This window comes from Sceloporus occidentalis, unplaced genomic scaffold, assembly GCF_023333645.1.
Source record: "Sceloporus occidentalis isolate IW3139 unplaced genomic scaffold, rSceOcc1.0.p SCAF_4, whole genome shotgun sequence".
NCBI classification, from domain to species: Eukaryota; Metazoa; Chordata; class Lepidosauria; order Squamata; family Phrynosomatidae; genus Sceloporus; species Sceloporus occidentalis.
The window spans coordinates 63,772,977-63,800,579 of NW_028316984.1; the positions used below are offsets into that span (position 1 = coordinate 63,772,977).

The 27,603-nt window shown below is 39.0% G+C and overlaps 1 protein-coding gene across 2 annotated transcripts in view; it reads left to right on the plus strand.

Annotated features, from left to right (window-relative positions):
* DPP10 (dipeptidyl peptidase like 10) overlaps positions 1-27,603 on the plus strand; it is an 817,369-nt gene that overhangs the window by 724,829 nt on the left and 64,937 nt on the right. For both annotated transcript variants that reach the window (XM_089520160.1, XM_089520161.1), the window contains exons 9-14: positions 1,449-1,603; positions 6,475-6,572; positions 15,390-15,513; positions 18,845-18,883; positions 20,228-20,335; positions 24,565-24,656. In XM_089520160.1, coding sequence (XP_089376286.1) covers positions 1,449-1,603; positions 6,475-6,572; positions 15,390-15,513; positions 18,845-18,883; positions 20,228-20,335; positions 24,565-24,656 — 616 coding nt within the window. The remainder of the gene's footprint in view (positions 1-1,448; positions 1,604-6,474; positions 6,573-15,389; positions 15,514-18,844; positions 18,884-20,227; positions 20,336-24,564; positions 24,657-27,603) is intronic.

A 27,603-nucleotide genomic window follows, 5' to 3' on the forward strand; every position in this document is an offset into this window, starting at 1 on the left:
AAAATAAATCCAGTTGAGATGTGGTGCTGGCGAAGAATTCTGAGGATGCCATAAGATGGCTAAAAGGACAAACGAGTACTTCCTAGAAAGGATCAAGTCTGAACTATTCCTAGATGACTGAACTGAGGCTATTGTACTTTGGCCATATGAGAAGGCATGGTTCACTAGAAAAGATAACAAAGCTTGGAAAGGTAAGAGGCAGTAGGAAGAGAAAAAGACTACATATCAGATGGATAGACTTAATTAAGGAGGATATAGCCCTGAGTCTTCCAGATATAATCAGAAAGGATAGGGTATCTTGAAAGTGTCTATTCACAAGGTCATTATGAGTTGAGGTTGACCTGAAGTCAATAGACAACTTATTTTAATTACCATTATTTTTTATGATAGCACTATTACTATACATAATCATGTTTAAGTCCAATAGCATCCAAAATCCACCAAACAGTAATATTTCTATTGGGTCAACCAAAATGCACAATATACATGTTGCAAGCTTTGAAGCTCCATGGGCTTTTTCATCAGGAAATGTGTTTAAAACAATACAGGAAGAGGCTGGTGGAACTTCAAAAGCTTGCAACATACATATTGTGCATTTTGGTTGGCCCACTGTTTGGTGGATTTTGGATGTTATTGGATTTTGTTGTATGGCCAACACAGCTACTCCTGAATCATGTATAGTTTTACTGGGTATATCAAAATCTTATAGAAATGCACAATTAACACTACTGCCCTAAATGTATTGTATAGTTATAGACATAAGCTCAAAGAAACTACAGTTCATGCAGGTCAGTGAAGAAGTGACGATCCTATTTAGCATTTTTTTCAAAAAAAATCTTCCCTGTTATTTACTGAATGTATAAAGAGAGACATAAACTTCCAACAGATTGTCAGACACCCTCAAAGATTCTGGTGCATCTCTAACCTTTTCATACTGTAAAATATATACAAACTCAGTGGCATATGTAAGGTCTCAGATTTTTCATTGCTGAGTAGTATAAAGGACTGTGGTCTTCTCTATCATTTTCTTTTCCTTTCTTTTTTCTTGTCTATCTGAATAAGATAATAAGTTTAAAAGCAGCAGGAAGATGAGTAAATAAACTAGTATATGAAGTGGTCTACAGTGGGACTCCAACAAGCAGAAGGCTAAAGGCTATCAGAGAGTCATGGTCATAATAAATATATCTCTCTCTCCATACCAAAGAAAGTGTAGGCTATCACTGTGCATATATTTGTTGCTAGCATGCACAAATAGGAGGGAATTATTTCCTTTATACCCTGCTTGTGAGCTTCCCCCAGGCATCTTGTTGGACAAAGACCATATAGGCCTTTGGTGTGATTCAGCATGAGTCTTTTTCTATTCTGCAAGTAAACTGGGATCTTTGTATGTGAATTATGTGCCCCAGTTGCCAATTCCCTGGGTTTTAAGAACTTCTTTTCTCTCCCAGAGGAGCTGCTTCATTCTCATATTACTCACTGGTGGTCACCTGATGGAGAGAGGCTGGCATTTCTTATGATAAATGATTCTTTAGTACCAAACATGGTTATTCCTCGCTTCACTGGATTTCTTTATCCTAGAGGAAAGCAGTATCCATATCCAAAGGTAAGGAAACTTTATATACAAATGTTATTACTACTTACAGGCTATACACAAAGGGATCTTGTAGAATCTTTGAGACTAACTGTATGAAAGAAGTTGTAGCATAAACTTTCTTAGACTTGGTCTACTTCCTTAGATTACAGTCTATAGGATTCAGTACTACCAAAGTACTGATTCCATCTTTGCTTTTTAAAAAGTCCAAGTTGCATCCTTTCTTTTAAAAAAGTGGAAACTAGTAGGTTTGTGCAACTGATACAGCGAACTAACAAAACAAATACAGTTTTTGAACTTATTTCCAACAGCTCTAGATCTGATTTCCTTGGCTTGATTATTCAGTTCTGCATTAGAATGGCACAGTCCAGAGTGCTTCAGACACATAGGGAGATCCAGTCATAAAAAATAATTAGGAAAAAATGAGAATGTGTCTGTACCTCAATGGTATAAGAAAGACACACTGTGATGCAGAAGAGAAGAAAGAGGGAGGAACCTTGTTCATTGACAATTCTATTGAGGAAAGGATCTCACTAGCAGTCTCACAGTGTTCATGCAGAGAGGTTAGGTGAATCACAGAAATCACATAGTCAGTTATCTCCACCAGTATTTAAGGGGAAAGAGTTTGCCAGCTTTAACAGTAATAGTAGCTGAACATGAAAGAGATATGATATTTGGGAGGGTGTGTGTCATTTGTATTGATCTCGTTCAGTCTTTCTCTTTTTAATTTCCTTTTATTAAATAGCCTAGCTTCATTGTCTGTCTGTCATTTGTTAATTTGTCTATCAGCCTTTGCAATTTTAGCCAATGAAGTTTAACTCCAGTTGTATTTGTTACATGTTAGATGGAAGGAAGACAGTCTGAGTAATCACAGAAAAGGCAGACCATTGTCTGGGGCTATTCATAGATGGAAGCAGATCCCAGGAATACAGTCTGCCTTAGGAGACAGCATCAGGCAGCCTTGCTCAAGAAAGAAACAGACAGCAGGTTTAAGACCCATAGAAGAACAAAGGGCAATGAATCATTGGCAGGAATATTTCTCTGTCTTTCCCCATTCTTCTGAAGGTGCAGGCAGGCAGAGGTAGATTGGAATATTGGGCCTTGAGAGAGAAATTTCCATCCATACCAACACAGATCATTTAATGCCTTACAAATAAGGAGATGGATTAATCAGGGGGATCTCATCAGTTGATCTGCTGATAAAGCATCCCCTTGTCATATCTGATTTGCAGAAACCCTATCAATGAGGTTCTCTTGGCAAGATTTGCTCAGAGCAGGAGTTGCCTTTGCTGAGTCAAAGGTAACTGCTGGTTACCTTTGCTCTTAGGTTGAGAGAAGTGACTTGCCCAAGGTCACCCAGCAAGTTTCCAGGGCTAAACAAGTGATTCAGTCTTGATCTCAAAAGTCATACTCCATTGTTCAAACCACTACACTATGCTGACTCATAAGGATAACTACCTTAAAAAATTGTAAATACCATAGTCACCATGAATATGCTGTAATTTCAGCTGCAGCTGCACTGCAGAATTAATGTAGTATGACACTGTTTTAGTGTTCCCTGCTTTCCTAGCCAGTCTCTACTCATTCTGACCATTAGGATTCTTTATACTATTCTTGCAAACCTGGACTACACATCTGTACTCTTTCTTGGTGATTTGTTCTTCCTTCCAGTCTATATACTGCACATACTTCTTTTTTTCCATTTTCTTTCTCTGTGAGTTTGCTGTGCAGCCACATTGGCTCTTTCAGATGTTACCCATGTTTTTTATCCCATGGAATTGTTTGTGATTCTGCTTTTTGCAACTCTTTCAAGAATTGCCATCTGTGCTGGGTGTCATTTTCCTTTAGCATGTCTAGCTATGGAATTCAACCCAATAATTCCATAAACTTATTAAAATCCTGAAATCCAAGGTCTATGTTTGACTATACTTTTCTTTGCCCTGTCCCACAATTGTGAATTCTAGCATTACGTAGTCACTTTCCCCCTAAAATATTGCAGTGACTAACTCCTCCCTATTGGTTAGGATCACGTCCAGGATTGCTGATCCCCTTCTTCCTTCCTGTACCTTTTGAAATAAGAAATTATCTGAAAAACACATTAAGAATTTGTTGGAGAACCCCTGCTTAGCAAAGTTAGTATTTCAGCAAATATCAGAGTAACTGAATTCCCCCCTGAATTACTTCTTTCATCTTTGAGATCTCTTTGTTTGTGAAAAGCATCAGCCACCACCTCTGTAGTAAACTCCTACCACAATGTTGCATTTATTTATTTCTCTGTTTATTTTTACCCAGATGCTCTCAGCTTATCCACTCTGATCACTCCCATTTCTGTACATGTGAATTTGTCTTGGACTTGTAATGCTACTCCCCCTCTTCTTGTACCACATCTATTATTTTTGGAACAGCTTATACCCTTGAGTTGCAATATTCCAATCATGGGACTCATCACACTAAGTCTAGGACTGAGTTTTGGCAGATACATGCAAGGTGAAGACAGCACACTTCCTGGTTCATCTTGTCCAGCTGGCACACAATGAGTCCCCAACCAATGAGTCCCCAACCACCACACCTTTCTTTTCTCCTTATGGTTGGCAGTTACCTTGACTCCTTCCTTGGCATGTAGTATCCCTTGTTGCTAGTTTACTGTTTGAGCATCTTCACTGCTGATATCCTGCTGAAGATATAGGAAGTGATTATTTAGTTGAGAGGTTCTGAATCACTTCTGTACAATTGCTCCCTGACAGTAAACTCGTTTCACATTTTACAAGTATATTTAACTTTTACAAGTCCTTTCAACCCTAACAGCAAAATTGTTTTCAGCAGTTTTTTACAGATCTATGCAAAAATTTAAATGCCAGGTCATGCTGGCACTACATGAGTAGAATGGCAGACTTCTTTCTCCCTCCTTTCATGCCACTTTGAAATCAAGTCTGGAGGGTTTCTTAAAAATAGATTTGAGGGAGTCTATTTCCAGGGCCCAGATTAAAAAGAGTTAGGATTTACTCTGGATTTGAGCAGATAAACCGGATATTTGTGCAAGTGTGTGGACTTTGCTCCATGGGGACTTTGGTGTGAGGCTAAGGATGGGAGGAGCTTTTGGTGGGCAGAACTGGCTCAGTCTGGCAAGCCTGGTGTGTGTCTCCATGTTTTGTTTTTTGTTTTGTTTTTTTACTTTTCTGTATGTTCAGCCATGAGATCAGTGGTGGGGGTTTAGATCAATCTATTCCCTACCACTTTTCCCTCACTTGAGTATCAGATTTGTTTTTACTGTTCTTCCTCCTCTGATCCTCCCTCCCACCCAACAATGCTGTATCGTCTTTGTTTTTACTTCAGTGAATGGAATACATGCATTCCCTGTTCCCTCCCAACACTCATTCACTCACTTTCTCACTCACTCACTCACTCATGTGGAGATCTCACACACTCCCAGTCCCTCCCATATATACATTACAGAGCTCTATGCAACTAAGCGAGCAAATGATTGGGATTGGGGGGGGGAGTGTGTGTGAGATCTCTGCATGAGTAAGCAGGTGAATGAATGATGTGGGGGGGGGGTCAGAGGAAGGAAAGTAAAATCAAATGCAATAAAAGATAAATAAATAAATTTAGTAGTTATTAATAAATTATTAATAATGAATAATAAAATAAATAAATAAATAAAATACAATTTTCTCTTTTCTCCGTTATGTGTGTATGTGTGTGTACATTTAAAACTCTCTCTGGGGTGGCAAAAGAGGAAAGATCATTTGATGAGGAAGATTCCAATCAGAGTGGGTCCAGTAGATTGACTGGCAAACAATAACGGTTATTGGCTGATAGGCTGATGACTATTGGGAAGGGAGAAAGTTTGCCAGAGGGAAATGTGTGGCTGGTTCTGTTGAGGTCACCTTGCTATGTCTGTAAACATGTGGCATTAACAGGGTCACTGTAGGATCACTTCAGACCAGAAAAATATGAGGTGAGGCTTTTTTTCTTTGTTATTCATCAGTGTAGATGTGCCCGTTGTCTGTGAAACTGCAAACAGGTATACTTTGCCCACAAAAGACCCCTGATTGGAAGCTTTTACAAGGGCCTGTTTTCTTACTTTAAAAGCCTTTGAATATGTTTTAATACACAGCTGTTCAGAAAAAGTTGCAAAATATCCTGCCAATGAAATTATTCTTGTAAATAATTTAGTATTCTTACATGTTGAATAAATGTGTTCTCAATGTTCAAGTATTTCACTTGGGGAATCAAAAATGTGCTCTGCCTAGAATACAAGAAAGCATTTTGTAACACATATAGTATTTGATAGTTTTGTACATTGTGACATAGTGGGTTGAATATTGGACTACAACCCTAGAGACCTGGGTTTGATTCCCAACTTGGCCATGAAACCCAGTGGGTGACCTTGGGCAAGTCATATCCTCTCATCCTTAGAGGAAAGCAATGGCAGACCTCCTCTGAAAAAGTCTTGCCAAGAAAGTCCCAATGACAGGGTCACTTTAGGATTGCCATAAGTTGGAAATGACTTGAAGGGACACAACAACAATAAAGTTTTTCATTAAACACCATAGGGTAGGACATACTCAACTGTCTTGACAAGACATATGAAGCCATGTTGCATTCTGGAATCCATGTCAGTGCTCCCCAAAGTGATGTTTCTTGAACTGGTGATGGTCCCTAAGTTGTTGGCTGCCAGTTCCTGGCAAGTTTTCAAGGAAGAAAGAAACAATTATAAACAAAGGGCAGAAATATGGTGTCAATCCCTGGCACTCTGGGGGGGAGGGGAATACTCACTTCCACCTACAGATATCCTCAAAAGCAATGATCAATATGTTGCATATTTATTGGTTTGATCATTTGTTCTTTGTCTTTATCCTTTGTTCTTTGTCCCCCTAAAGGCAGGAGAAATGAATCCGACAGTAAAGTTATATGTAGTCAATCTATATGGACCAACACATACATTAGAACTCATGCCACCAGACAGCTTTAAAACAAGGTGAGTAATTTGGAACCCGATATTTAATTTACTGTAACTATGTTACCTGAAAACTGATGACCTAGCAGTTGTATACCTTTCTTTAAGGTCACAGTATAAACTCTTCCATACTGCTTAGTAAAATTATTCAAAAATTTCCTGCAGAAATGGCATATGAATCTGTGTGGCATATGGAGGAAAAGAGGACATTGTACATCTGAATTTACATAGGTCGCACCTTGTGTGTGTGTATGTGTGTGTGTGTTTATTTATTTTTGTATCTGTGATTCTGTGTCTCTCTGTGTGTATGATGTGGATGTGTGTGTCTTATTTTACTACAGTTCTTAACAATAGAGTCCAGCATGGTCAACTTCCTCCAGAAGTCATTCATTTTCATGGAGTTTGTTATTATCCAAGGTTTTGAATTTCTGTAAGAGCATACCTATAAGAATGTTTCTATGAGAACGTACACTAAAACCACAGAAATTAAGGGTGAGGAGAGAAGAAAGGAAGGAAGGAAGGAAGGAAGGAAAGAAGAGAAAAAGATGACTTCTGATCCTACTGTTGAAGAAACAATTCCTTCTCTTTTTTAACAAACAACAATATCCTTTTTTCAATGGCTTACTCTTTCTAATAACGAAAATACAATGGTAGCCAAACCTTTTCTCTTTTGTTGTTGTTGCAAAAAGTCAATAAAGGTTCAGCCTTGAGGTAATATCCAAAAAATCTGTAGTTAAATCAAACAATTTGTGTATTTCCAATAAATTTATCAACTTCAGCCTCTTTTTGTCATGCTTAATGATAAGTTTTATCTTCTCTCTCTTAAAATAGTTTACTACCAAATTTATATACATTCTATCAATTCTTCTAACATCCTACACCCCTAATACATCATTTTTGTAACAGAATATCAATACAACTCCCCTTAACCATATTATCCCTTCATCCATCTACTTATTATAGCCAGAATTTTTAACTTCACTGCAACATCAAATACATATGTTTTTCTCTCTAACATCGTACATTAACAATACTTCATTTTGAAGAGGTTCTCTTTAAGATCTTAACATAATATCACTTTTCCATCCTTTAACCATATTTTCCATTAAACTGTCTTATGTATGGAAGTCAAAATTCTTGACTCCTTTTATGCTGCTTCCCTTAACCTTTTCTCACTTTATGCCATTGTTTGTAAGTTACAACTGTTATCTCAAGGACAGAGTTATTTGAAACACACAGAACTTGATAGTCATAAGATACATTTTGCCACACATCAGAAACAAATTAACCTCTCCTCTCTTAGCATTATTAAGGGATAGCATAGCATTCATCTTTCCCCAAATACTAGCTAAACACTCAACATTTGTTTTAGTTTTAAAATCAATTTTCTCATGATCTCCACTTGATCATGAATAATCGTATTTTATTAATACCAGTTGTGTCAACACATCAGATTTTTTTCCTCATTTCTTGATCAACTTCTGCAGATTCCACTATGTCCCTGAATTGCTTCATATCTCCCATCTCTTCTCCATCCAGTTCCCCTGTCTCTTCTAAAAACATTCCTTTCACAGCCTTAATTTATTTTCTCAAAAGCCTAATTTCCTCCAGTTTTTCACTAGAAGTGCTTGTTCTTCTTTCTCTGTAAAACGTGCCAGTCTTCTAATAGTGATTGTATTCCACCAAAGACATTCATGCAAACTCCGTAATTTCAGCATTGCAGTCACTCCTTAACATTTATGAGAGAACTTCTGATGGAGGGAATGTCTTTGCACATCCCAGTGTGTAAAATACATTCCAATAAAAAATCCTCGATATCTTTATAACATCCTTAGTCCATTGTTTCCTTTGTCCATTGAAGCTTTGCTAAATCACCTTTATTATTAAGCTGTTTGCCTTTAAAACAATGTGTTATCAATAGGCTTGGTTTTCTCATCCCTTAGTCAAGTATAACCAAGGCAGACTTACCAAGATATTCACTATCCCCATCAAAACAGAAGATCTCTCTTCAGATGTAAATTAAGTGATTAGATAATTAAGTTTACAAAGTGAGGTTTGCAATTTAGTGTACTTTTAAAGGCATGCTTTAGCAGCTGAGCTCCATGTTTTTCCCTATCGCCTCCCACCACTCACACTTGCTTCAAACTACAATTTCTGTGGCCTTCTCACAAGGAACAGTCACATTCCAGAGTTCCTGTGGATAGGGTTGCCATAATTCTCTACTAAAAACCGGGACAAAATGTAGGACAAAATTTAGCCCAAAATGTAGGACATTTAAGAAAAATGGAGGAACTTAAATGTCCTACATTTTGGGATAAATTTTATCCTACAATTGTCCTATATTTTGGTCCAAATTTTGTCCTGGTTTTTAGTAGAGAATTATGGCAACCCTATCTGTAGACAATCTCCCATTTCATAGAATCATAGAATCATAGACTTGGAAGAGACCACAAGGGCCATCCAGTCCAACCCCCTGCCATGCAGGAAATCCAAATCAAAGCATCCCCAACAGATGGCCATCCAGCCTCTGCTTTAAGACCTCCAAGGAAGGAGGCTCCACTACACTCTGGGGGAGTTTGTTCCACTGTCAAACAGCCCTTACTGTCAGGAAGTTCTTCCTAATGTTGAGGTGGAATCTCTTTTCCTGTAGCTTGCATCCATTGTTCCAGGTCCTGTTCTCTGGAGCAGCAGAAAAGAAGCTTGCTCCCTCCTCAATATGACATCCTTTCAAATATTTAAATATTTCTCTCTTCACCTGCAGAGAATTTTATGCCAGCTAGATCTTCCTCTTAGCTGGCAGTTTCCCCATGAAGCTGTTTCCATCACAAGGTCCACAGAGAGACATTACTCACCATGGTTCACCCATTAGAAGTCTTAGCACAATCTCTCTGTTAAAGCTATTTCCATTCTATTACTTTTCTCACTTGAAATTTAATAGAATTATTTATGTATCTGATCACCAAAATTGTGAGTGCCCAGGATTCTACATCAGTTACTTAGGGGCAAAATAGACTGGCAATAAGAGCCAGCTTGGGAGTGATGTGGGGGAATGGTGACCACATACCACATGTCCCAACTCCACCCCCAAGCTGGAGTCATGCTGCCTGCCCAACAGACTGTGAACACTGTGGAAATGCTCCTGCGGCATAGCAATTGGATGCCTCATGCTTCAGGAGTAGAGAAGAGCCATGGCAAAAGGGGTGCCCTTTCCATGACACAAAAAGGAATGGTTTTCTGCCACTCCTATTTGCATTGGAGAAGACCACATCGGGGCTGTGGCATGTGGTTGCTGCAGCCCTGATCTGGTGTACAAAGGTGTGGCGTGATGCCGCCCCTTTAGGTCTGTCTGTTTTATTTAGTTATACTGAAATATAACATATAATCTGGTCACAGAAAGAGAAAGGGAAGTTCTCTTACAAAGCTCTTTCCCATTATGGAAAGCTGTATACACTCATCTCTCCATATTTGTGGCTTTGATATTTGATGATTTGGTTATTCATGAATTTGATTAATAGGTCCTTCAGCGCAACTCTATGGTCAACTTTAACTAAAAGTTGCACTGAAAGATCTAGAGATTGCTAGAAAGAATATTCTACTAGGCCTTTGTAGCTCCTCCAGTGCAGTCCTATGGTCAGTGTCTGTCAGACGTTGACCACAGAGTTGCACTGGAGGACTTAGAGATTCCTAGAGAAGTGTCATCTCAGGTAAAAACATGGTGTTTTTGTTATTTGCAGTTTTTCCATATTCACGGGGGTCTTGTGCTCCTAACCCTAGCGAATATGGAGGGACAAGTGTACATTGTTTTGTACAAATTAAAATGGTGAATTCACAGAGTCCACTTTCATAAGCCTGCCACTCATGTTAGTACTACCATGTTTCCCAGAAAATAAGACACTTTCTTACATTTATTTTTCCTCAAGAAGACACACTATGGCTTATTTTCAGGGGATGTCTTATTTTTACTACATATGGTACAACAATCTACATTTATTCAAATATAGTTAAGTTGTCTTCTTCTGGAACATCGTCATAACTCTCCAGACCTGGAATTCCATGCTGAACCTCTTGCGACTCCATTTCCTTTAGAACCATTTCCCCCAATCTTTCTGCTCCCTTCCCTCCCCCTTCCGTTCCATGTTGAGCCTATCACTAGGTCTTATTTTCAGGTTATGGCTTATATTATGCAAATGCTTAGAAATCATGCTACGGCTTATTTTATGGGTATGTCTTATTTTCAAGGAAACAGAGTACTTCTTGGGGGCTAGAACTAATAAACACCCAGACTGTTTACTGTTCTCCCACTAACCTGACAGACCTGGAGTGAATCCTGAGTGGATCCAGTCTGGTTCTATTGCATAGTGCAGACATGATCTCCTGACCTCATGGCAATCAAATGTGTATACGTAGCAGAGACACAGTTCCAAAGGCAGAGCACAGCCAGGCAGTGGCAACAGTAGCAGCCCTAGCTTCATGGTACGGGGTGCTTGCCTTATGTGGCCAGGTCTTCCTCTCATGGCAGAAAGTGCTGGAATTACATATTCCAGCATATTTTTTTGTTTTATATCACTGTCAAGTTCCAGTTGAAGGAAAACTATACTTTGATCGGTAAAATTAAAATTGAAATGGATTTTCCTTCAAATGTATATGTTTCTTTAGTCTTCCATGATATGGGCAGAGAATGGATTTTTAAACCATGTGCAACTCAAAGAGAATACATACAATTTTGAGTAAGGGTGGACAAACCACAGTTTAAAAAAATGAGATTGATGCTTTCTGTGCTCTAACTGTGTAACTGTGGGGGAAGAGCCACCTCTCCTACCTCTTTGCAAAGCCCACCACCATCCATGTTTTAGCAGATTCTGACAGCCAGTCCCACCCATCTCAGTTGTAGAGTTGAGCTTACCAAAATGTCAAGATATTTAGTTGTTACATCTATTAATATCTTCCAGTCCACATTGTCTGCAAGCTGATTGTCTCCTAGTATGTTGAAGGTGAACATGAAAGATAATAATTCAAATGCTAGTTCACCAAAAGATCATTAAGGATCTTTAGTCAAGCATTTCCAAACTCAGTTTTCTGTTCTAAGATTATTTTATCTCAAACAATAATTATGGGTCTGGTTCTAAATCATTTTGTAACATTATGGATTGTATCCAACAGTATCATTCCAGTGGTGCAAGACACCTACTGCATGATATCCCCCCCTACTTCCCCAATTCTCTGCAACAAGTGCTTTTGAGAATCATTATGTCTTCATTAAAACAGATGTTTTCTTGTACTAGTAGTTCCATTAGTGTTTGCTCACTCCTAGCAGAACATGCAACCACAAAAAGAATAACATCATATTTTCTTCTTCCATTTTGTTGGGTATAATTCAATAAGATTACAATGATGATGCCTGAGTGTAAGACTGTTCTAATAAAATTGTAAGTCACTCTTCAAGGTTAATTTATATTATGAAATGTATCTGTGCTTACAAGGTAATAATGCAGATCCCTTTTCTTTGTTCAGCTTTGTGTCTTTGTTGACTTTGCTAAGCACGTATCATAGTAGCCAGTAAGAAACTTTTACAGCCTTTTCTGTAGTACTCAGAATGGTTAAGGAAGAAAAAAGCATGATGATAATAGTAGTAGTAGTAGCAAAAAGTTTCTTATGGCACAATCATATGCAAAATGACTCAGAACTAACCCCTCTGTCTTCAGTAGTTTTCCAGCTCTTAGATAAGTATGGTAGGTAAAGAATTGCTTAAATGTCATCAGTTTGAATCATCCACCTGAAAAGAGGAATCAAGGGGGACAAAAATGTAGCATTTGATATAGACTGTGTTGTATTGAAGGTCAGCTTTTAAATGTTTATTGTCAAAACATTTATTCTATAAATAATACAATTATTCCTCAGTGCCATGGATGTCAGGGACAATTCAACTGCATATCTCAGCTTTGAGAGACATATAGAGTATAATATAGTGTGGCTGCTCATTTTTAGAAAATATCTATAAAGTCGGCCTTCTGTATCTACAGATTCTGCATCTATGGATACAACCAACCACAGTTTGAAAATATTCACACAATTTTTTTTTTGAAAAAGCAAATCTTGATTTTGCCATATTATATAAAGAACTCCATTTTACTTTACCATTGTGTGTAATGGGACCTGAGAATCCATGAATTTTTTGGGTATCCACAGGAGATCCTGGAACCAAACTCCAGTGAATGTCGAGGGCACCCTGTTTTAGTTAGGAGAACCCACCATGCTCCTCATAATTTTCTTTTACTTAAAAATGCTTCATGCTGTACTCTCCAAGTACTCTATGCTGACCAGGGGTCAGGTCATAAATTCACCACATTTGTTGAGTCTGTTTTAGGTACTTTTGTGCGATGGCACACACATACATACACGCACACACACATGCATGTGCATATGCCCTCCCTCATACACATCTAAAACAGACTCACCAATTGTGGTGAAACTGTATATACATAAATACACACACACACACACACACACACACAATGTTATGCACATACCAGAACTGGTCTAGTAATTTCCTGTTCAGTAATATGTCTTTCCTAGGGTTAATGCAGGCCAGTAGACCACACAACATAGTGGACTTGCCTCTACAGGCTCTGGAGTGTTTTAAAATATAATTAAATAAGTAACAATAAGGTGAGATGCAAGGAGACAGTGCAGTTGCTAGGTGAAGCATGTAACCTGGAGATCTGGTGAAGTTGCCTACTCCTGGGCTATAATGCAGTGCAGTCTGAAGCTATAGATTTTTGAGTAGAGCCATATTGGATTATAAAGTTTGAGAGGCTTGAGTTCTTAGCACAAGTTCCTACAAATTGCAATGTTGTGTGTAATTTTTAACACTGATAATTTGAATAATGATAAGAGAAAGGTGCTTGACAGCAGGCAAGGGCAGTATCTTGAACAAAGCACAGTTGGCCCATCACATTTGCAGCTTTGATTTTTGTGGATTTCATTATTTGCGGTTTTGATTAATGTGTTATCTCTAGGAATTTCTAGGTCCCCCAGTGCAGCTCTGCCAGAAGTTGACCACAGAGTTGTGCTGGAGAACCTAGACGTTCCTAGAGAAAATATTTCTTTATGCATTTGTAGGTCCTCCAGCATGATTCTGTGATCAACTTGTGAGAGATGTTGACCATAGAGTTGCACTGGAGGACCTGGAGATTCCTAGAGAGGTGTTCTCTCAGGTAAAAAGAGTAGTGGGTTTTTATTAGCGGTTTTTCCACATTCACAGGTGTCCTTCACCCCTAACCCCGGTGAATGTGGAGGGACCACTGTACAACAAATTTCCTAGCCTTACAGCGGTTGATCTTAGTAACAGCATCAGCATGTCAAATGGGGCTTCTGGAAGGAGAAGGTTGTTTTGCACTATTGATAAAGTCTTATAGCTAGAATTCTTTCATTTCTCTAAATGTGTTTGAAGACAAATATCTATCTGGTAATACAATTTTTTAAAAAAATACTTGGCCACAGAAGCAACTAGCTCTGCAACTTTCTCTGCTCATCTTCCTAAACAAAATCTTTAGAGAATGTCCTTGACATTTTGTATTTTTGCTGCCAGCTTCTTACCATGGAAAGCACTTCTATTCGGGCAGTTGTTCCAAAGACTGCTGAATCAAATATAGGACAAAATAAGTTAATAAAGCATCATGAGTCCAGTTTGTTTTCCTTTTTTGCAACATTTCTATCTGACCTATTGCTGGAATATATTAGAAAGTGTGTGTGTGTGTGTGTGTGTGCATGTGTGTGTGTGTGTGTGCATGTGTGTGTGTGCATAGAACAGAAGAACAATAAAATTTAATCTAAAACGAATTAAAGTAGCCAGATAAGTTAAATGCAAATGTGAAACATGGTTTTAGAATTCTACTTCTCATCAATACAATGTCCTGGCTGGACTTCCTCTTTCTCACCTCCGTCCTTTAATCTCTGCCCAGCATTCAGCTGCACGCATTATCACTTCCACCCACCGCTCTGACCACATCTCTCCTGTGTTGGCATCCCTTCACTGGCTCCCCCTCCCTTTCCGCATTCAGTATAAGCTCCTGCTGTCGACATTCAAAGCCCTCCATGGACTGGCCCCTCCTTACTTATCAGACCTTCTTTCTCCTCACCTTCCCACTCGGGCCCTCCATTCTGGTAGTCAAGGGTTCCTGTCTCAGCCCAGGATTTCCTCTGCCCCATCCCGGATTCGCCCCTTTTCACTTGCTGCCCCTCACTCCTGGAACCTTCTTCCTCCACAAGCAAGAGTCATCACTTCTTTAACCAGCTTCAAAACGGAGTTGAAAACCATCCTGTTCAGAGAAGCCTTCCCAGACATCGCATAATTGTCGCTTACTATTTGATGTTCTGTTGTTGACTGTTTATTGATCCATTTCCTGTATTGCTATGTACTGTATATGCATTATCCTACTTGAGAGTATGTATTTTCCCTGGATAATGATTAACCTTCCATTTTGAAGCCAAGCCCTCCCTCCTGTCCATCTGCCTTGGTCCAGGCCTCGGAGGTTGAGAGGAACTGCTGGACCTCTTACCCTTTCCCTCCACCACTCCCTTCTCCTTCTGTGTCATGTCTTTTTAGATTGTAAGCCTGAGGGCAGGGAACCGTCTAACTAAAAAGATTGTATGTACAGCGCTGTGTAAATTTACAGCGCTTCATAAATAAAGGTTAATAATAATAATAATAATAATAATAATAATAATGTTGAAAGGATCAATGGAGAAATGTCCTTCCTTGCAGTGCTTGTGGTATAATTTCACAATTTATATGTGAATTTTATAACTGCTGTGTTTTGCAATGTTTCTCTGCCACAGAGAATATTACATAATGATGGTGAAGTGGGTCAGCAATACAAAGGCGGTGGTGCGGTGGTTAAACAGACCCCAGAATTTATCTATCCTTACAGTGTGTGAAACAACAACTGGTGCTTGTAGCATGGTAAGCAGTGTTTTGTTTTCCTAGGACTTCTTGTTCCCTTCTAAGGCTTAGAGGCCAGTTCATTTATTTGTGTTTAAATTCACCTTCTGGTAATGTGAAACCATGTGCAATGTGAAACCATGTATAACATTATTTTGAATCACTCTCTCTCTCTCTCTCTCACACACACACACACACACACACACATATACACACACACACAGAGACACACACACACAGACACACACAGGCTCTTTGGCTGCATCTGCACTTCAGACATAATGCAATTTGACACCATTTTAACTGTTATGGCTCAATGGTGTGGATTTTTGGGGTTTGTAGTTTTATGAGATATTTATCCTCCTCTGTCAGAGAGTTCTGGTGTCACAAAAAACTACAAATCCCATAATTCCATATCATTGACCATGGCAGTTAAACCACTGCATTATTTCTGCAGATACAGCCATTCATTTGGTCTTAAAAGATGAGCTTCTTGAGCATGTAGGGAGAACACCTGGGTATTTATTGAACACGTCTAAGTTCCATGCAATCTCTGTACCTCTCACAACTGAGTACTCTGGGAGGGGGGAGGGAGAGACTTTGAATCATCAGTAAGATCTTTAGAAGCACTAGGGAAATAGCAACTATGGCAATAACCAATCTTCTAAATACAGATAAATCTAGGTTCCAGCAATGTCAGTATACACAAGAGTATTTTTTTTATCAAAAAGGTTGCAAATGTAGTTTCATGTTGAAGAAAAATGTTTTAAGTTCAATACTCAGATAAGTTAACAAAAGGCAATAGAGAAAGAGATCTGGAATACCAGTTTTAAAAACATAGCAGCTAATTTAGGCCATAATCCTTTTAATGCGTACATGGAGGGAAATCTCATTTAACTCTAAGGCACTGTTTTCTGAGTACACATTGACTATGCTACCAAAGTTGCATAGTTTGTTTGTTTTTGTTTTTGCATTTTTGTCATAAATGCAGATCAAACACAGATTTGTACTCTCTTTTTCCTATAGAATTTATTTATTTATTTATTTATTTATTTATTATTTTAAATATTTATGCATGGCTTCTCAGCCCACAAAGAATTTCAAGGTAATGAACAAGTAAAAACCAATTTAAACAATACAGAGATAAAAATATCTTAAAATACTCTTTAAAAATTTCTAAAAGCAATCTGAACACAATTCTAGAATTCATTTTGGAAATAGTTAAAAGAGCAGTTTCAAACATGGGATGTCATGCAGAACAGCACTATTTTGTCTGGAAGCACTGGAAGCTCAAAAGAATTGGGGCCAGCCTAACTTCCTTGGATAGGGAGTTTCACAATTGGAGTGCTGCTACAGAGTCCTGTTAAGTGTACCCACCAACCTAAATTCTTGAGGTATTGGGACAAGCAACAGGGCATCCTCTGAAGATCTCAGATTTCTGGTAGGCTCATATGAGAAGAGGTGGTCTTTTGGATATCTTGGCTCCAAGTCATTTAGGGCTTTGTAGGTCAACACCATCACCTTGAACTTAGCTCAGAAGCAAATTGAAAGCCAGTGCTGTTCTTGCAAGACCAGTGTTATATGGTTTCTAAACATTTTGCACTAGCTACAACTTCTGAACAATTCTCAAGGGTAGTCCCTCATAGAGCACACTACAGTAGTCCAGTCAAGAGGTAACAAAGGCATGAAACACTGTGACCAGCTCTGCCTTCCCCAAGAAAGGGAGCAGCTGGTGCACCAGCTAAAGCTAGACTACTGTACTCCTGGCTGCCTCAGCAACCTGGCTTTCCAGGAGCAGCACTTCATCCAAGAGAACCCCCGTCTGTGAACTGGTTCTTTCAGAGGCAGAGCGGTCCCATCTAGAACAAGTTGTACTCCCAGTCTCAAACTCGATTTCTTACTGGCCAGCAGCACTTGTCTGGATTAAGCTCAGTTTGTTCAACTATATCAAGTCCTTTACTGCATCCAGACAATGCTTCAGTGCTATCACAGCCTCCTTGGCATCATTGGTAAAGGAGAGCTGAGTATCATTAGCATACTGATTACACCCAATCCCAGAGCTCCAGGTGACCTCTCCAGCAGCTTCATGTAGATGTTTTAAAAGCATAGAGGGCACCTCTGTGGAACCCCACATGCTTATGGCCAAAATGCTGAATAACAGTTTCCCAGCACCACATTCAACAAAGAACAACTAGAATCACTGTAAATCAATGTCCCCAAGTCCCATTTCCACAAATTAACCCAGAAGAATACCCTGGTTGGTGATACCAAGTGGTGCTGAAAAATCTAGGAAGAGCAACAGAGACACACACACCCTATCCAACCCTCAGTATAGGTCATGGACCAACACTGTTTCTGTCCCATAACTAGACCTGAACCCAAAATTGAATTGGTCCAAGTAATCTGTTTAATCCAAGAAAGCCTGGGGTTGTGTTGCCACAACTCACTCTAGAATCTTCCTTACAAGGGTAGATTAGAGACTGTTCTGGGGAGGCAAGTTACCTAGGGAAGTAAGCGCCAATGAAAGTCCTTTTCAACAAACATCTTACAATTTATTCTTTTAGAGAGGTTGGAGCATAGTCCTCTTTCAAAGAAGCCTTTGCAATCTCCACCATCCAATTCACCAGTCCTCCTCTGGCAGCTTTAATTAGCCAGGATGGGAATGGGTCCAACAAACAAGTGATTAGCCTCACTTCTCCAAGCATTTTCATGCTGAACAAACTGAAACTCTTCTGTCAAATTCCAAAGGAGTGCTCCAAAGGAGGATTGAGGAGGCAGAGGAGATGGTGTTGGAGGAGGGGGGGGGAGGGAATGCTCTGGGTGCACCTGCCCCTCTACTGCTCTCCTCTGCCTCCTCTTTCGCCTTCTCCTCCCTGGTGGTCCTAGGCCAGGCTGCCTGAAAGATGGCTATGCATGGAGGGGAAGGAAAGGGGTCCCTTCATCATGAGGCATAGGGACCAGGGGGCAGTGGAACTGGGCATATTTTAATTTCTATGGCCATGTCTTTCTCCTCCTTCTCCTCTTCCTCTTCCTCCTCCTCCTCTCCCGCCACTGCCCCTGCTCCACAGCTGCTGCTCCTCCCTCCCTCCCTCCCTCCCTCCTCTTCATCACCTCCTCCTCCTCCTCCTCCACTGCCCCCCTCCATGGATTTGCTGTCCAGATGCTGAAATCTGCAGTTGGGATCCTACTGTATTCTATAAAATATCTGTAAGATATTTTGGATGATCTGTAAGATTCTTATTTATAGTAATATTGTAATGGAAGGAAGAGTAAAATTAAATTATTTTCCCTTCACACAGCATTTGCTTGTATTTCATAATTATAATTATTTTTATTTGAATTTTTTTTTTAGAAATATGAATTTACATCTGAAGTGTGGCTTTCTAAACAGGTACAGTTGTATTAATTGTTTGGAACAGAAAATGCACATCTTTGCTATATCATAAATTGTTTTAAAAAGTTCATTTAAAAAAAGAAAGCTATGTTTAATACTTAGTATACATCAGAATCAAGCTATTTTTAAAACATATATAAAAATAATTGCAGAAGAAGTGAAGAATCAGAAAATCTGGTGTTATACTGGACTAGTAAGAGTATTGTGATGGCACCTCAGGAGGCTATTTCAAAACAGGTACATAGGATTAGTGCCAGATGTATACAGCTGTTTGATGCTAACGGCTTTTAATGAACCAGCAAAGATTCACAGGATTTTTCATGTGTATAGTAATGAAGAGTAAAGCCTCCACTGAACAGTTTCATTTTCAAAGAATTAGCTAAAAGAAATCTCAAGAAATGTGATGTCAGAACAACTGATAACATTCTAAAACAAAGTATTACAGATCTGAGGGCTAGTGCACAGGTTGTGATATGGAAAACTGGGCTGTTGCATCAGAGCTTGGTGCGTTACTTTCAAAAGTAAGCCATTGCTCAGTACATTTGGGGTGTGGAGGTGAAAATCTCATTCATTAATGCTTTCTGTCTATTGTATGTTGTCAAAAGTGAAAAATCTTGCATTGCTCATTATTTCTACATTTTTTAAAAAATATTTTCATTGAAAAGAAATCACAAAGATGACCTTGGATCTTCACAAACTAATGTTACTCTTCAAAAGGTAACATTCACCCTGAGCCAATGGGTGGGAAGGTGCGGCCTGAGGCCCCTCCAGCCCCAAGTGCATCGGATCCACAGTGACTGCATGGTCTGCTCCAAAACCAGGCTGTGGCTACAGAACCCAAGTCATACCACCAGGAGCCAGATTATCCCAGCTACATTTTGCTCTGGTCTAAAGGACTGGAGCAGTGCCCTGGTGCAGCTTTTGGCCATGTTGGAGGCATGTACCATATAAATGGCACAACTCCAAAAGGGCCAGGAGCCACTTCTTTTAGCCCATGTGTTTTGGGCCATTTTAAGAGCAATGTTGTAAGTGTTTGAAGTATGTAAATTCCATTAAAAAATCTTAATCATGTTTACATCATTTCCACCTTTCCTTATAAATCTGCTAAAGATTGTTGCTCTTTCAGAAAACCTGTTTAGAAAAAAAAATGGAGACGTTCTACTAGAAAACTAAGCTCTGGCATGATTTCTCTAGTTTCCTGGTTTGACTTTTGTATCATAAAATTTTGTTATCCTTCAATACACTCTAAATTTGTATAATTTATTCATACTAGCAATGGCTTATAAGGATCAGTGCTTAACTGTAAAACTGTAAAATGCTGGTTCTTTTTAATTCTTTTAGAATGAAGAACCAGTTTTTTCTAGAGATAGCAACAAATTCTTCATGACAGTTCCTGTTAAGCAAGGTGGTCGTGGTGAATTCCACCATATTGCTATGTTTGATGTTCAGGTAAGTTTCTTTTAATCAAGTTTATATTTTATTAGTTTATATATTATTATGGTATTTATATCCCGCTCTTCAGCCCTAAAGGCTATCACAGTGGCTTACAATTATTATTTTTAATAAGACAATTCCCTGCCCTCAGGCTTACAATCTAAAAAGACATGACACAAAAGGAGAAGGGAATGGGGATGGGGAAGGGGATCAGGTCCAGCAGTTCCTCTCTCCCTCTGAGGCCTGGACCATGGCAGATGGACTAGAGGGAGGGCCCTGCTTCTTAAGGATAGGCCCAATGGCATTGGGCCTGTCTTTTCACTCCTTCCTAGGCCAGATGGAGAGAGATTCCATGGACGGAGGGCTCTTCTTCTTAAGGATAGGTCCAATGGTTTTAGTATTATTTCCAAAGGGAGAAAAATCCAAGCTGCCCTGAGTAATCATTTAAAATATCAACTGGAATTCTTTTGGTTGGTTCCAACTGGGACGTAGCCAAGGTGGTGGTGGTGGGGGGGTGTCCATGGGGTCTGGACCCCCCCTTCCTCCCATCTTCCAGCCTGCCACCTTGTCCTCCAGCCCACATCCTCATCCTTCTTCAGCCCTAAGAAGCACGGCTGGATGTCCCTCCTCTTCCCAGCCTTGCAACCAATCAGAGAGGCTTCTAGGGGTGGGACTTCTGGCTCCAAATGTCGCTGGGGTTTGCCAATAGGTTCCTACTGTGACAAAAAATCCCAGCGGCCTCTGCAGCCGGATGTCCTGCCCCTGGAAGCCTCTCTGATTGGTTGCGAAGCCAGGAAGGGGTGGTTTCTCCTGCAACTTCCTCTTACTCTGCAGCCTCCTTCCCAAAATCCCGGCTATGTTTTTGGTTACAGCTACAGTAAACCCATTTAATCAATTATTTATTAGTGAATCCACACATAGATAAATCTAATTATTTAGTGGTTCTAATCTAGTCTGGACTAAAAAAAACATAATCTGAAATATTTTCAGTCTATTAACATTTTTCTGGTGTTTCATTCTATTGAAATGACCATGCAAATAACATGACAATGGGGAAGCAGTGCTTGTTAGCTTGACAATGATTTGTTAGCATAGGAAGGTTTAGCCACAACCTCGCCCTTTATTAGTCAAATCATAGTACCATGAAAGCCATTGTATTTGATCATCCCTTAGCCCAACTAATCAAATATTTTTTCTATGTAAGGCCCAATAAATATGTATAACAGTCCTGTTCACAAACTGTTAAGTCTACAACCTGTCTCTAATCCATATGATGCATTTTCCCAATTGTTCCTTCATGCAAACCATATACTCACATGATTAATATGGAAGAAGTACAGTTCACAGGCTGTATGTGGCCCCTGAGACTGTTTTGAGGCCCCTATAGGCTCCCAAACACATTATTTGTTTTTAAATATGTCTGATAGCCTGAGGTTTATGACAGTTATCATACCCATGTCATGCTATGTTCTTCCTCTCCCTGTAGCTCTTTTTAATAGAATTATAATTTTCTCTCTATGGGAGCACTCCAAGGTCTTGTGAAAAGCAATGCCCCCCCACCCCAAAAAAAATCCCTGCAGTTGCCAATCCAAGCTCTAATGTATTAAACAGAAATTCAGATAGTACTGCTAACTAACTTCCATAATCCATATACTGGTGATCTCAGATTGCTGTAACTCTGCTGCATAAGTAGTCCACTTGCATGAAAAATAAAATAAAAAAAAGTCTGAGATACGGTAATGTTAGTTCCTCTGAATTCCATCAGGACATGCTATTTTGAGGACATGTGGATGGTTGTAAGCACTGTGGCCTGTTGCCAGACTGTCACTAAGGATTCTAGGAAATTAATAGTGAGTCATTTCAGAGAGACAGAAGAATTGAGTGCATGTGTCAGTTCTGCAGCTTCCAGTAAACCCCATGGGTGTGCATAAAAATGAGTTCCTATTACATTAACACAAGAATGCATGCATGAAAATTTTGCAGTCTGTGTCTTCCCCATGAATGCTTGGAAAAGATTGCTAAATTGTTAAAGTTGTCTGTGAAGCAACTGTAGAGACACAGTCTTGGGTTCAAGGACTGAAGAGGACATTCACCTCCACAGTGAGAAGAAACAGAAGGAAGTCTGGAGTCATGGGGCAGAGCATTTTAATATCTAACATCTTCCCCCATATCTATTTAGGCATGATGATAAGTAGTCCCAGAGGGTGTGCTGCCTCAGTTCCTTCATGCACCATAGTTAATCTGGAAAACGCTGTGTAAATTTACAGCGCTTTATAAATAAAGGTTAATAATAATAATAAATAATAACCTAAATGGGATGACCATGAGAGCCATTTTGATGTACTGTCCCTGAACTCATTTCTTCTCAATTCTTGCATTGGCATGCACGAGAAAACTCAGCTTTACTTCACTAGCAAGACAATGATTGTAGGAAGATTTTTTTAATTCTTGTGTACACAGAATTGTCTCTATCAATACTTTTTTTCTTTCATTGTAATTTAACTTTATTATCCTCCCCTCTCCTGCAAATATGAACATGAAATTATAGTTGCCTATATACATGCCAGTTGCAGATAACAGTTTGTGAATCTGATGAAGCAGACTCCAGACTGCTGTTAGCTTTCTGCTCACCACTGCTACAGATTGTGCCATGATCCCACCCTTGTGGGAGCTTCACAGTGTAAGTGGGATTAAGCACAATACATTTATTGAATAATGATAAATGTCTTCCAAGTAGAGATATAAATCTTAGCTTTCCACTCTGGAATATTGTAAACCACCCAGAAATCTTGTGATATGAACAAGGAAAAAATATAATAAATCAAACAAGAAAGTTTTATCCTCATTGGCAGAGTTATAACTATCTTGGCATATTTTCTATGACTTTCTGCATTTTGGGGTTGTTGCTAGTGTTTGCTGTCAAGTCAGCTTGACTTATGATGAACCTATGAGTGAGAGACCTCTAGAACCCCCAGTCATCAACAGACTTTGCATATTCAGGGCCATGGCTTCCTTGATTGGATCAGTTCACCAGTAGTACAGTCTTCCTCTTTTCCTACTGCTTTCCACTTAAACCAAGCATTATCATCTTGTCCAATGAGTCATGTCACAATATGTCCAAAGTATGACAGCCTCAGTTTAGTCATTTTGACTTCTAGGTAAAGTTCAGACTTGTTTTACTCTAGGACCCATTTATTTATATTTTATTTGCATGTGTTCAAAAAGAAAGAAGGGAGGGGGGAATATTTTGTGTACAAAACATGTCTTTTGGAGAGGGATTAAGATATGGGGAGAATTTTGCTGAAGCCACCAAAAGAGCTTACAGTACATTCAAACAAAAATCCACCAAACAGTGATACCTTTATTGGCCAACCAAAATGCACAATATACTTGTTGCAAGCTTTCAAAGCTCCACTAGTTTCTTCATCCGGCAAGATGTTACAAACCAAACAGGAGAAAAATTACAGATGTTAGTAAGATGCCTTCATTTTGTTGTTTCAGTCCTTAGTTAAGATGGTATGGGGAGGGTGTCTTTAGCAGGCTGGCCCTTCCTCCTCAAACCATTTGGCAATTGGACAAAGTCCAGAAAATTTAAAGTCCATTTGCATATCAACAATAACTCCTCTTTGAAATCCAATATGTCTCCCTTCCTATGAGGCCAAAGGCCTCTTTGTAGGCAGAGGACAATGGATTCCTCAGGACGTCTCCATGCTTTTGCATCAGGAACATTTATGTAGGTGTTGAGGTAAAACATGCCAATCCGTTCCAAATTTGAGAAGAAACAACAAAATGCAGGCATCTTACTAACATCTTTAATTTTCCTCCTGTTTGGTATGTAATATTTTGCCTGATGAAGAATCCACTGGAGTTTTGAAATCTTGCAAAAAGTATATTGTGCATTTTGGTTGGCCAATAAAGGTATCACTGTTTGGTGGATTTTTATTTGAATTTACTAAATAGCCAACACAGCTTACCCCTGCAAGCTTATAGCACATTTGTCTCAGCATACTGAGATATAAAGAGGCAAGATGATGCCACCACAATAGGTGGTGTTTTGGTTATTGAGACATTTTTTCTCATTATGGAAGGGAAAAATATAAACAGCCCTAACATCCTTAGTCTTAAGTGTACATATTTGTAAATGGATCAAGTTGTACATATAAATAATCACAGGTACATGCAATCCTGAGGTGAAAGAGGAATCGCCAAGAGGAAATGTGGTTAAACTATTCATTTTCTTGCAGACCAAGAGTGAACAATTTAGCATAAGGCATCTGACATCAGGAAACTGGGAAGTTATCAAAATCTTGGCATATGATGAAAATACGCAAAAGATGTGAGCATTATTTTTCTTTGTCTTTTCAGGTAAAATATCTGTGTTATTAAGATGGAATGCATTTTACTGGAAATAGTATTATTCACTATACTCCCTTCATTCTCAGATACTAATATCAGCTATAACCATAAATATAAAAAGAAATGTTATTCATTTCATCTGTCAGTGTACTGCAAGAGCCTTTTTCAGATAAAGAACAAGGAAAGATTGTTATGTCTTCTTGCTGAAAATGAAAAATAAAAAAATAAAAATTGTTATTCTGTGTTAGAATAACATTTGTGACAGTTCTACCCTATAAATATAATGAATAAAATAGCTAGGATTTATACTATTGATTTCAAATCCTCAGATGTTACATAATTAAATGTAGCTACTTTGACTCTTCAGAGAAGGTGTTGTTTTTTTTACATTTTCGGTAAGCATGAATGAATGGAGATCTGATAGGTTATAAATGTATTCTGCCAGTTGTTCTTCCAAATATTGCCAAAAGAGAAAAGTATCTCAAATTTCCTGTAAGGAACATATTGTTACCTGATGTTTTCCAGAGCTTTTAAGACTGCATTGCTAAACCCCTTAGCTGTGAGCATGTTCTATAGAATTCAGTGGTAATTACTTCTGAGTAGATTTTATTTATTTATTTATTTATTTATTTATTTATTTATTTATTTATTTAGATGTGCAGGTGAGTCACTCTTAGGTTTACAGAATTGTTTCAACTCCACTTTCTAGTAATCGTGGGTCCAGAACACACTGCAGAAAATTATTCAGTTTGAGGCTGCTTTAACTGCCCTGACTCAGTGTTAGGGAATTCTGCGAACTGTAGTTTTGTGAGTCACTTAGCCTTATCTATCAGAGAGCTCTGGTGCCACAATAAAGTACTATTTCCAGGATTCTCTAGCACTGAGCTAGGGCAGTTAAAGCAGTCTCAAACTGGATTATTTCTTGAAGTGTGTTCTGACCTGAGTTATACAGAAGTTTCCTTGTTAAAAAAAAATGTTAACCATACTTACAAGCACCTATCTTAAGGTCAACTAGGTAAAATGGAAATGTGTTCATGCAACCAGATTTCCTGTTCTCTCCCCTGCAGTGCAGTTGCTAGCATTCCCTGAAAATCTTCTCCAGAGGGTCTTCAATGGCAGAAGGATTTACATCCCTCCCTGTTGTTAGGATAACAGTGCTGTCAACAGAAACACTGCACTTCATTTCATCCATTACTGTTTATGTCTTGTAAAATCTATGGGACTCTGTACAAATTCTTTTTTTAAAAAAAGTGGAGGGAGTGAAAGGGTAGTGTTATTGTTTTTCCTTTTAAAATCAAGTTGCCTTTCATTATCTAATGTCCCAGAAGGGGAGGGGGAAGGACAATATTGCAGGAAGAGGGACAGACAGACTGACTATCTTTCAGAATTGCTTCTTTCCCTCTGAAGATCCTAAATGACAAAAGAAAAATTGAAAGAAAAGAAAGCAAAGCCACCAAACTACTTGTTATGTACAACTAAAGTTTGGAAGGATTTGTAGCTAAACAACTGTATCTCCTCCCCACCCTGTTTCATCTGAACCACAATCAATTTGCACTCAGGCTAGACCTCTTTGGAAAACAAAGCAGGAGGCTTTTGACATAGATGGGTTAGCTGCATAATTGATTAGAGTACAAACTGAACTGAACATATTTAATAACCTTTTAAAAATAAAAGGTCCAGCCAGGCTAGTGTATGACAAATCAAATGTTCTGAGTCACCACCCAGTCACAGAGGGCAAATTCTAGTCAACAGTGGTGTCCAGGCAACATGGTAATGATGACAAAGAAGTGTTATGGTCTGTAGAAATCAATTAGATGTGTGGATTAGCAAAGCCCCATTAAATTTGTAAATGGATGTACAGTATAAACAAGCAGGTCAGTCTCATGACAGTCTACTTGTATAATTCAGGTATACTGTTATAATGTTTTAAAAACTTCATTTTTGAACAGTTGCACTTGTTTCTGTCCTACCATTTTGAATATTCTTGGAAAATGTGCCAATAATGTTAAATGGACTTGTTTTTCTAAAAACATCATTGCATTTTTTTTTTTTTAAAAAAAACCTTTTATTATGCCTATTGCATGAGCACATGGAAAGCAAGAGAACTTTTCTTTGTGTGGGCAGTGGTAAACTGAATGAGTTCATTGTTCAACTTTGTTACAGTACACTTTGTAACAGTGCTTACTTGGTTGTGATCTTTGGGTTCAGGGGAGTGAAACCTTATGGCTTTTCTCCCCTTTTGTTTTTTGGTATATATAAACTTTTTTGTTATATACAAAAACCAACTGCCAATTGATATGGCTGGTGAGCAATTGTATCTTCATTCAAGATAGGTATTGCTTGCTTCAAAGCAATTTGAGGTTGTTATTGATGCAGAGGTGTGTGTATGCCTTCTTCACAGCAATACTTGGCCAAGAAACAATAATGCATTAGAGTGATACAACACTGGTGGAACTGGAACTTCCTTTTCCTCTCCTGTTTTAGCCCTCTGTAGAACCAAAAAGGCTGTTCCTGTGGATTTTACAGTCTGATGTAATAGGTTTTCAGGGTACACAAGGGCTGCAAGATGAAAACACCCATTCTAATTGATGCATGGGATTCAACAGATGTGACCTATTATTTTCTGGCCTTCTTGATTGAGGCCCAGTACAGATGGATGGCTCTGTGCCACCTGTCTTTCCCCCTTGTTGGTGCTGCAGCAGCTGCACTGTGCAACACCTATGCACTGTCAAAAAGAAGTCGCTCTAAGTGGCTTCTTTTTTGCTGCTCTGTAAAGGGGAAAGGGTGCTGCCATGACACCACTTCTTGGAAGTGACGTCCGGATGCTGCGTGGCAGCAGTGATGTCATCATGGTGGCTGCCATGTGGACAGGAGGCCGCCATGATGACTGAGTCCATATGGACTAGGGTTCTGGAGCATGTATATGG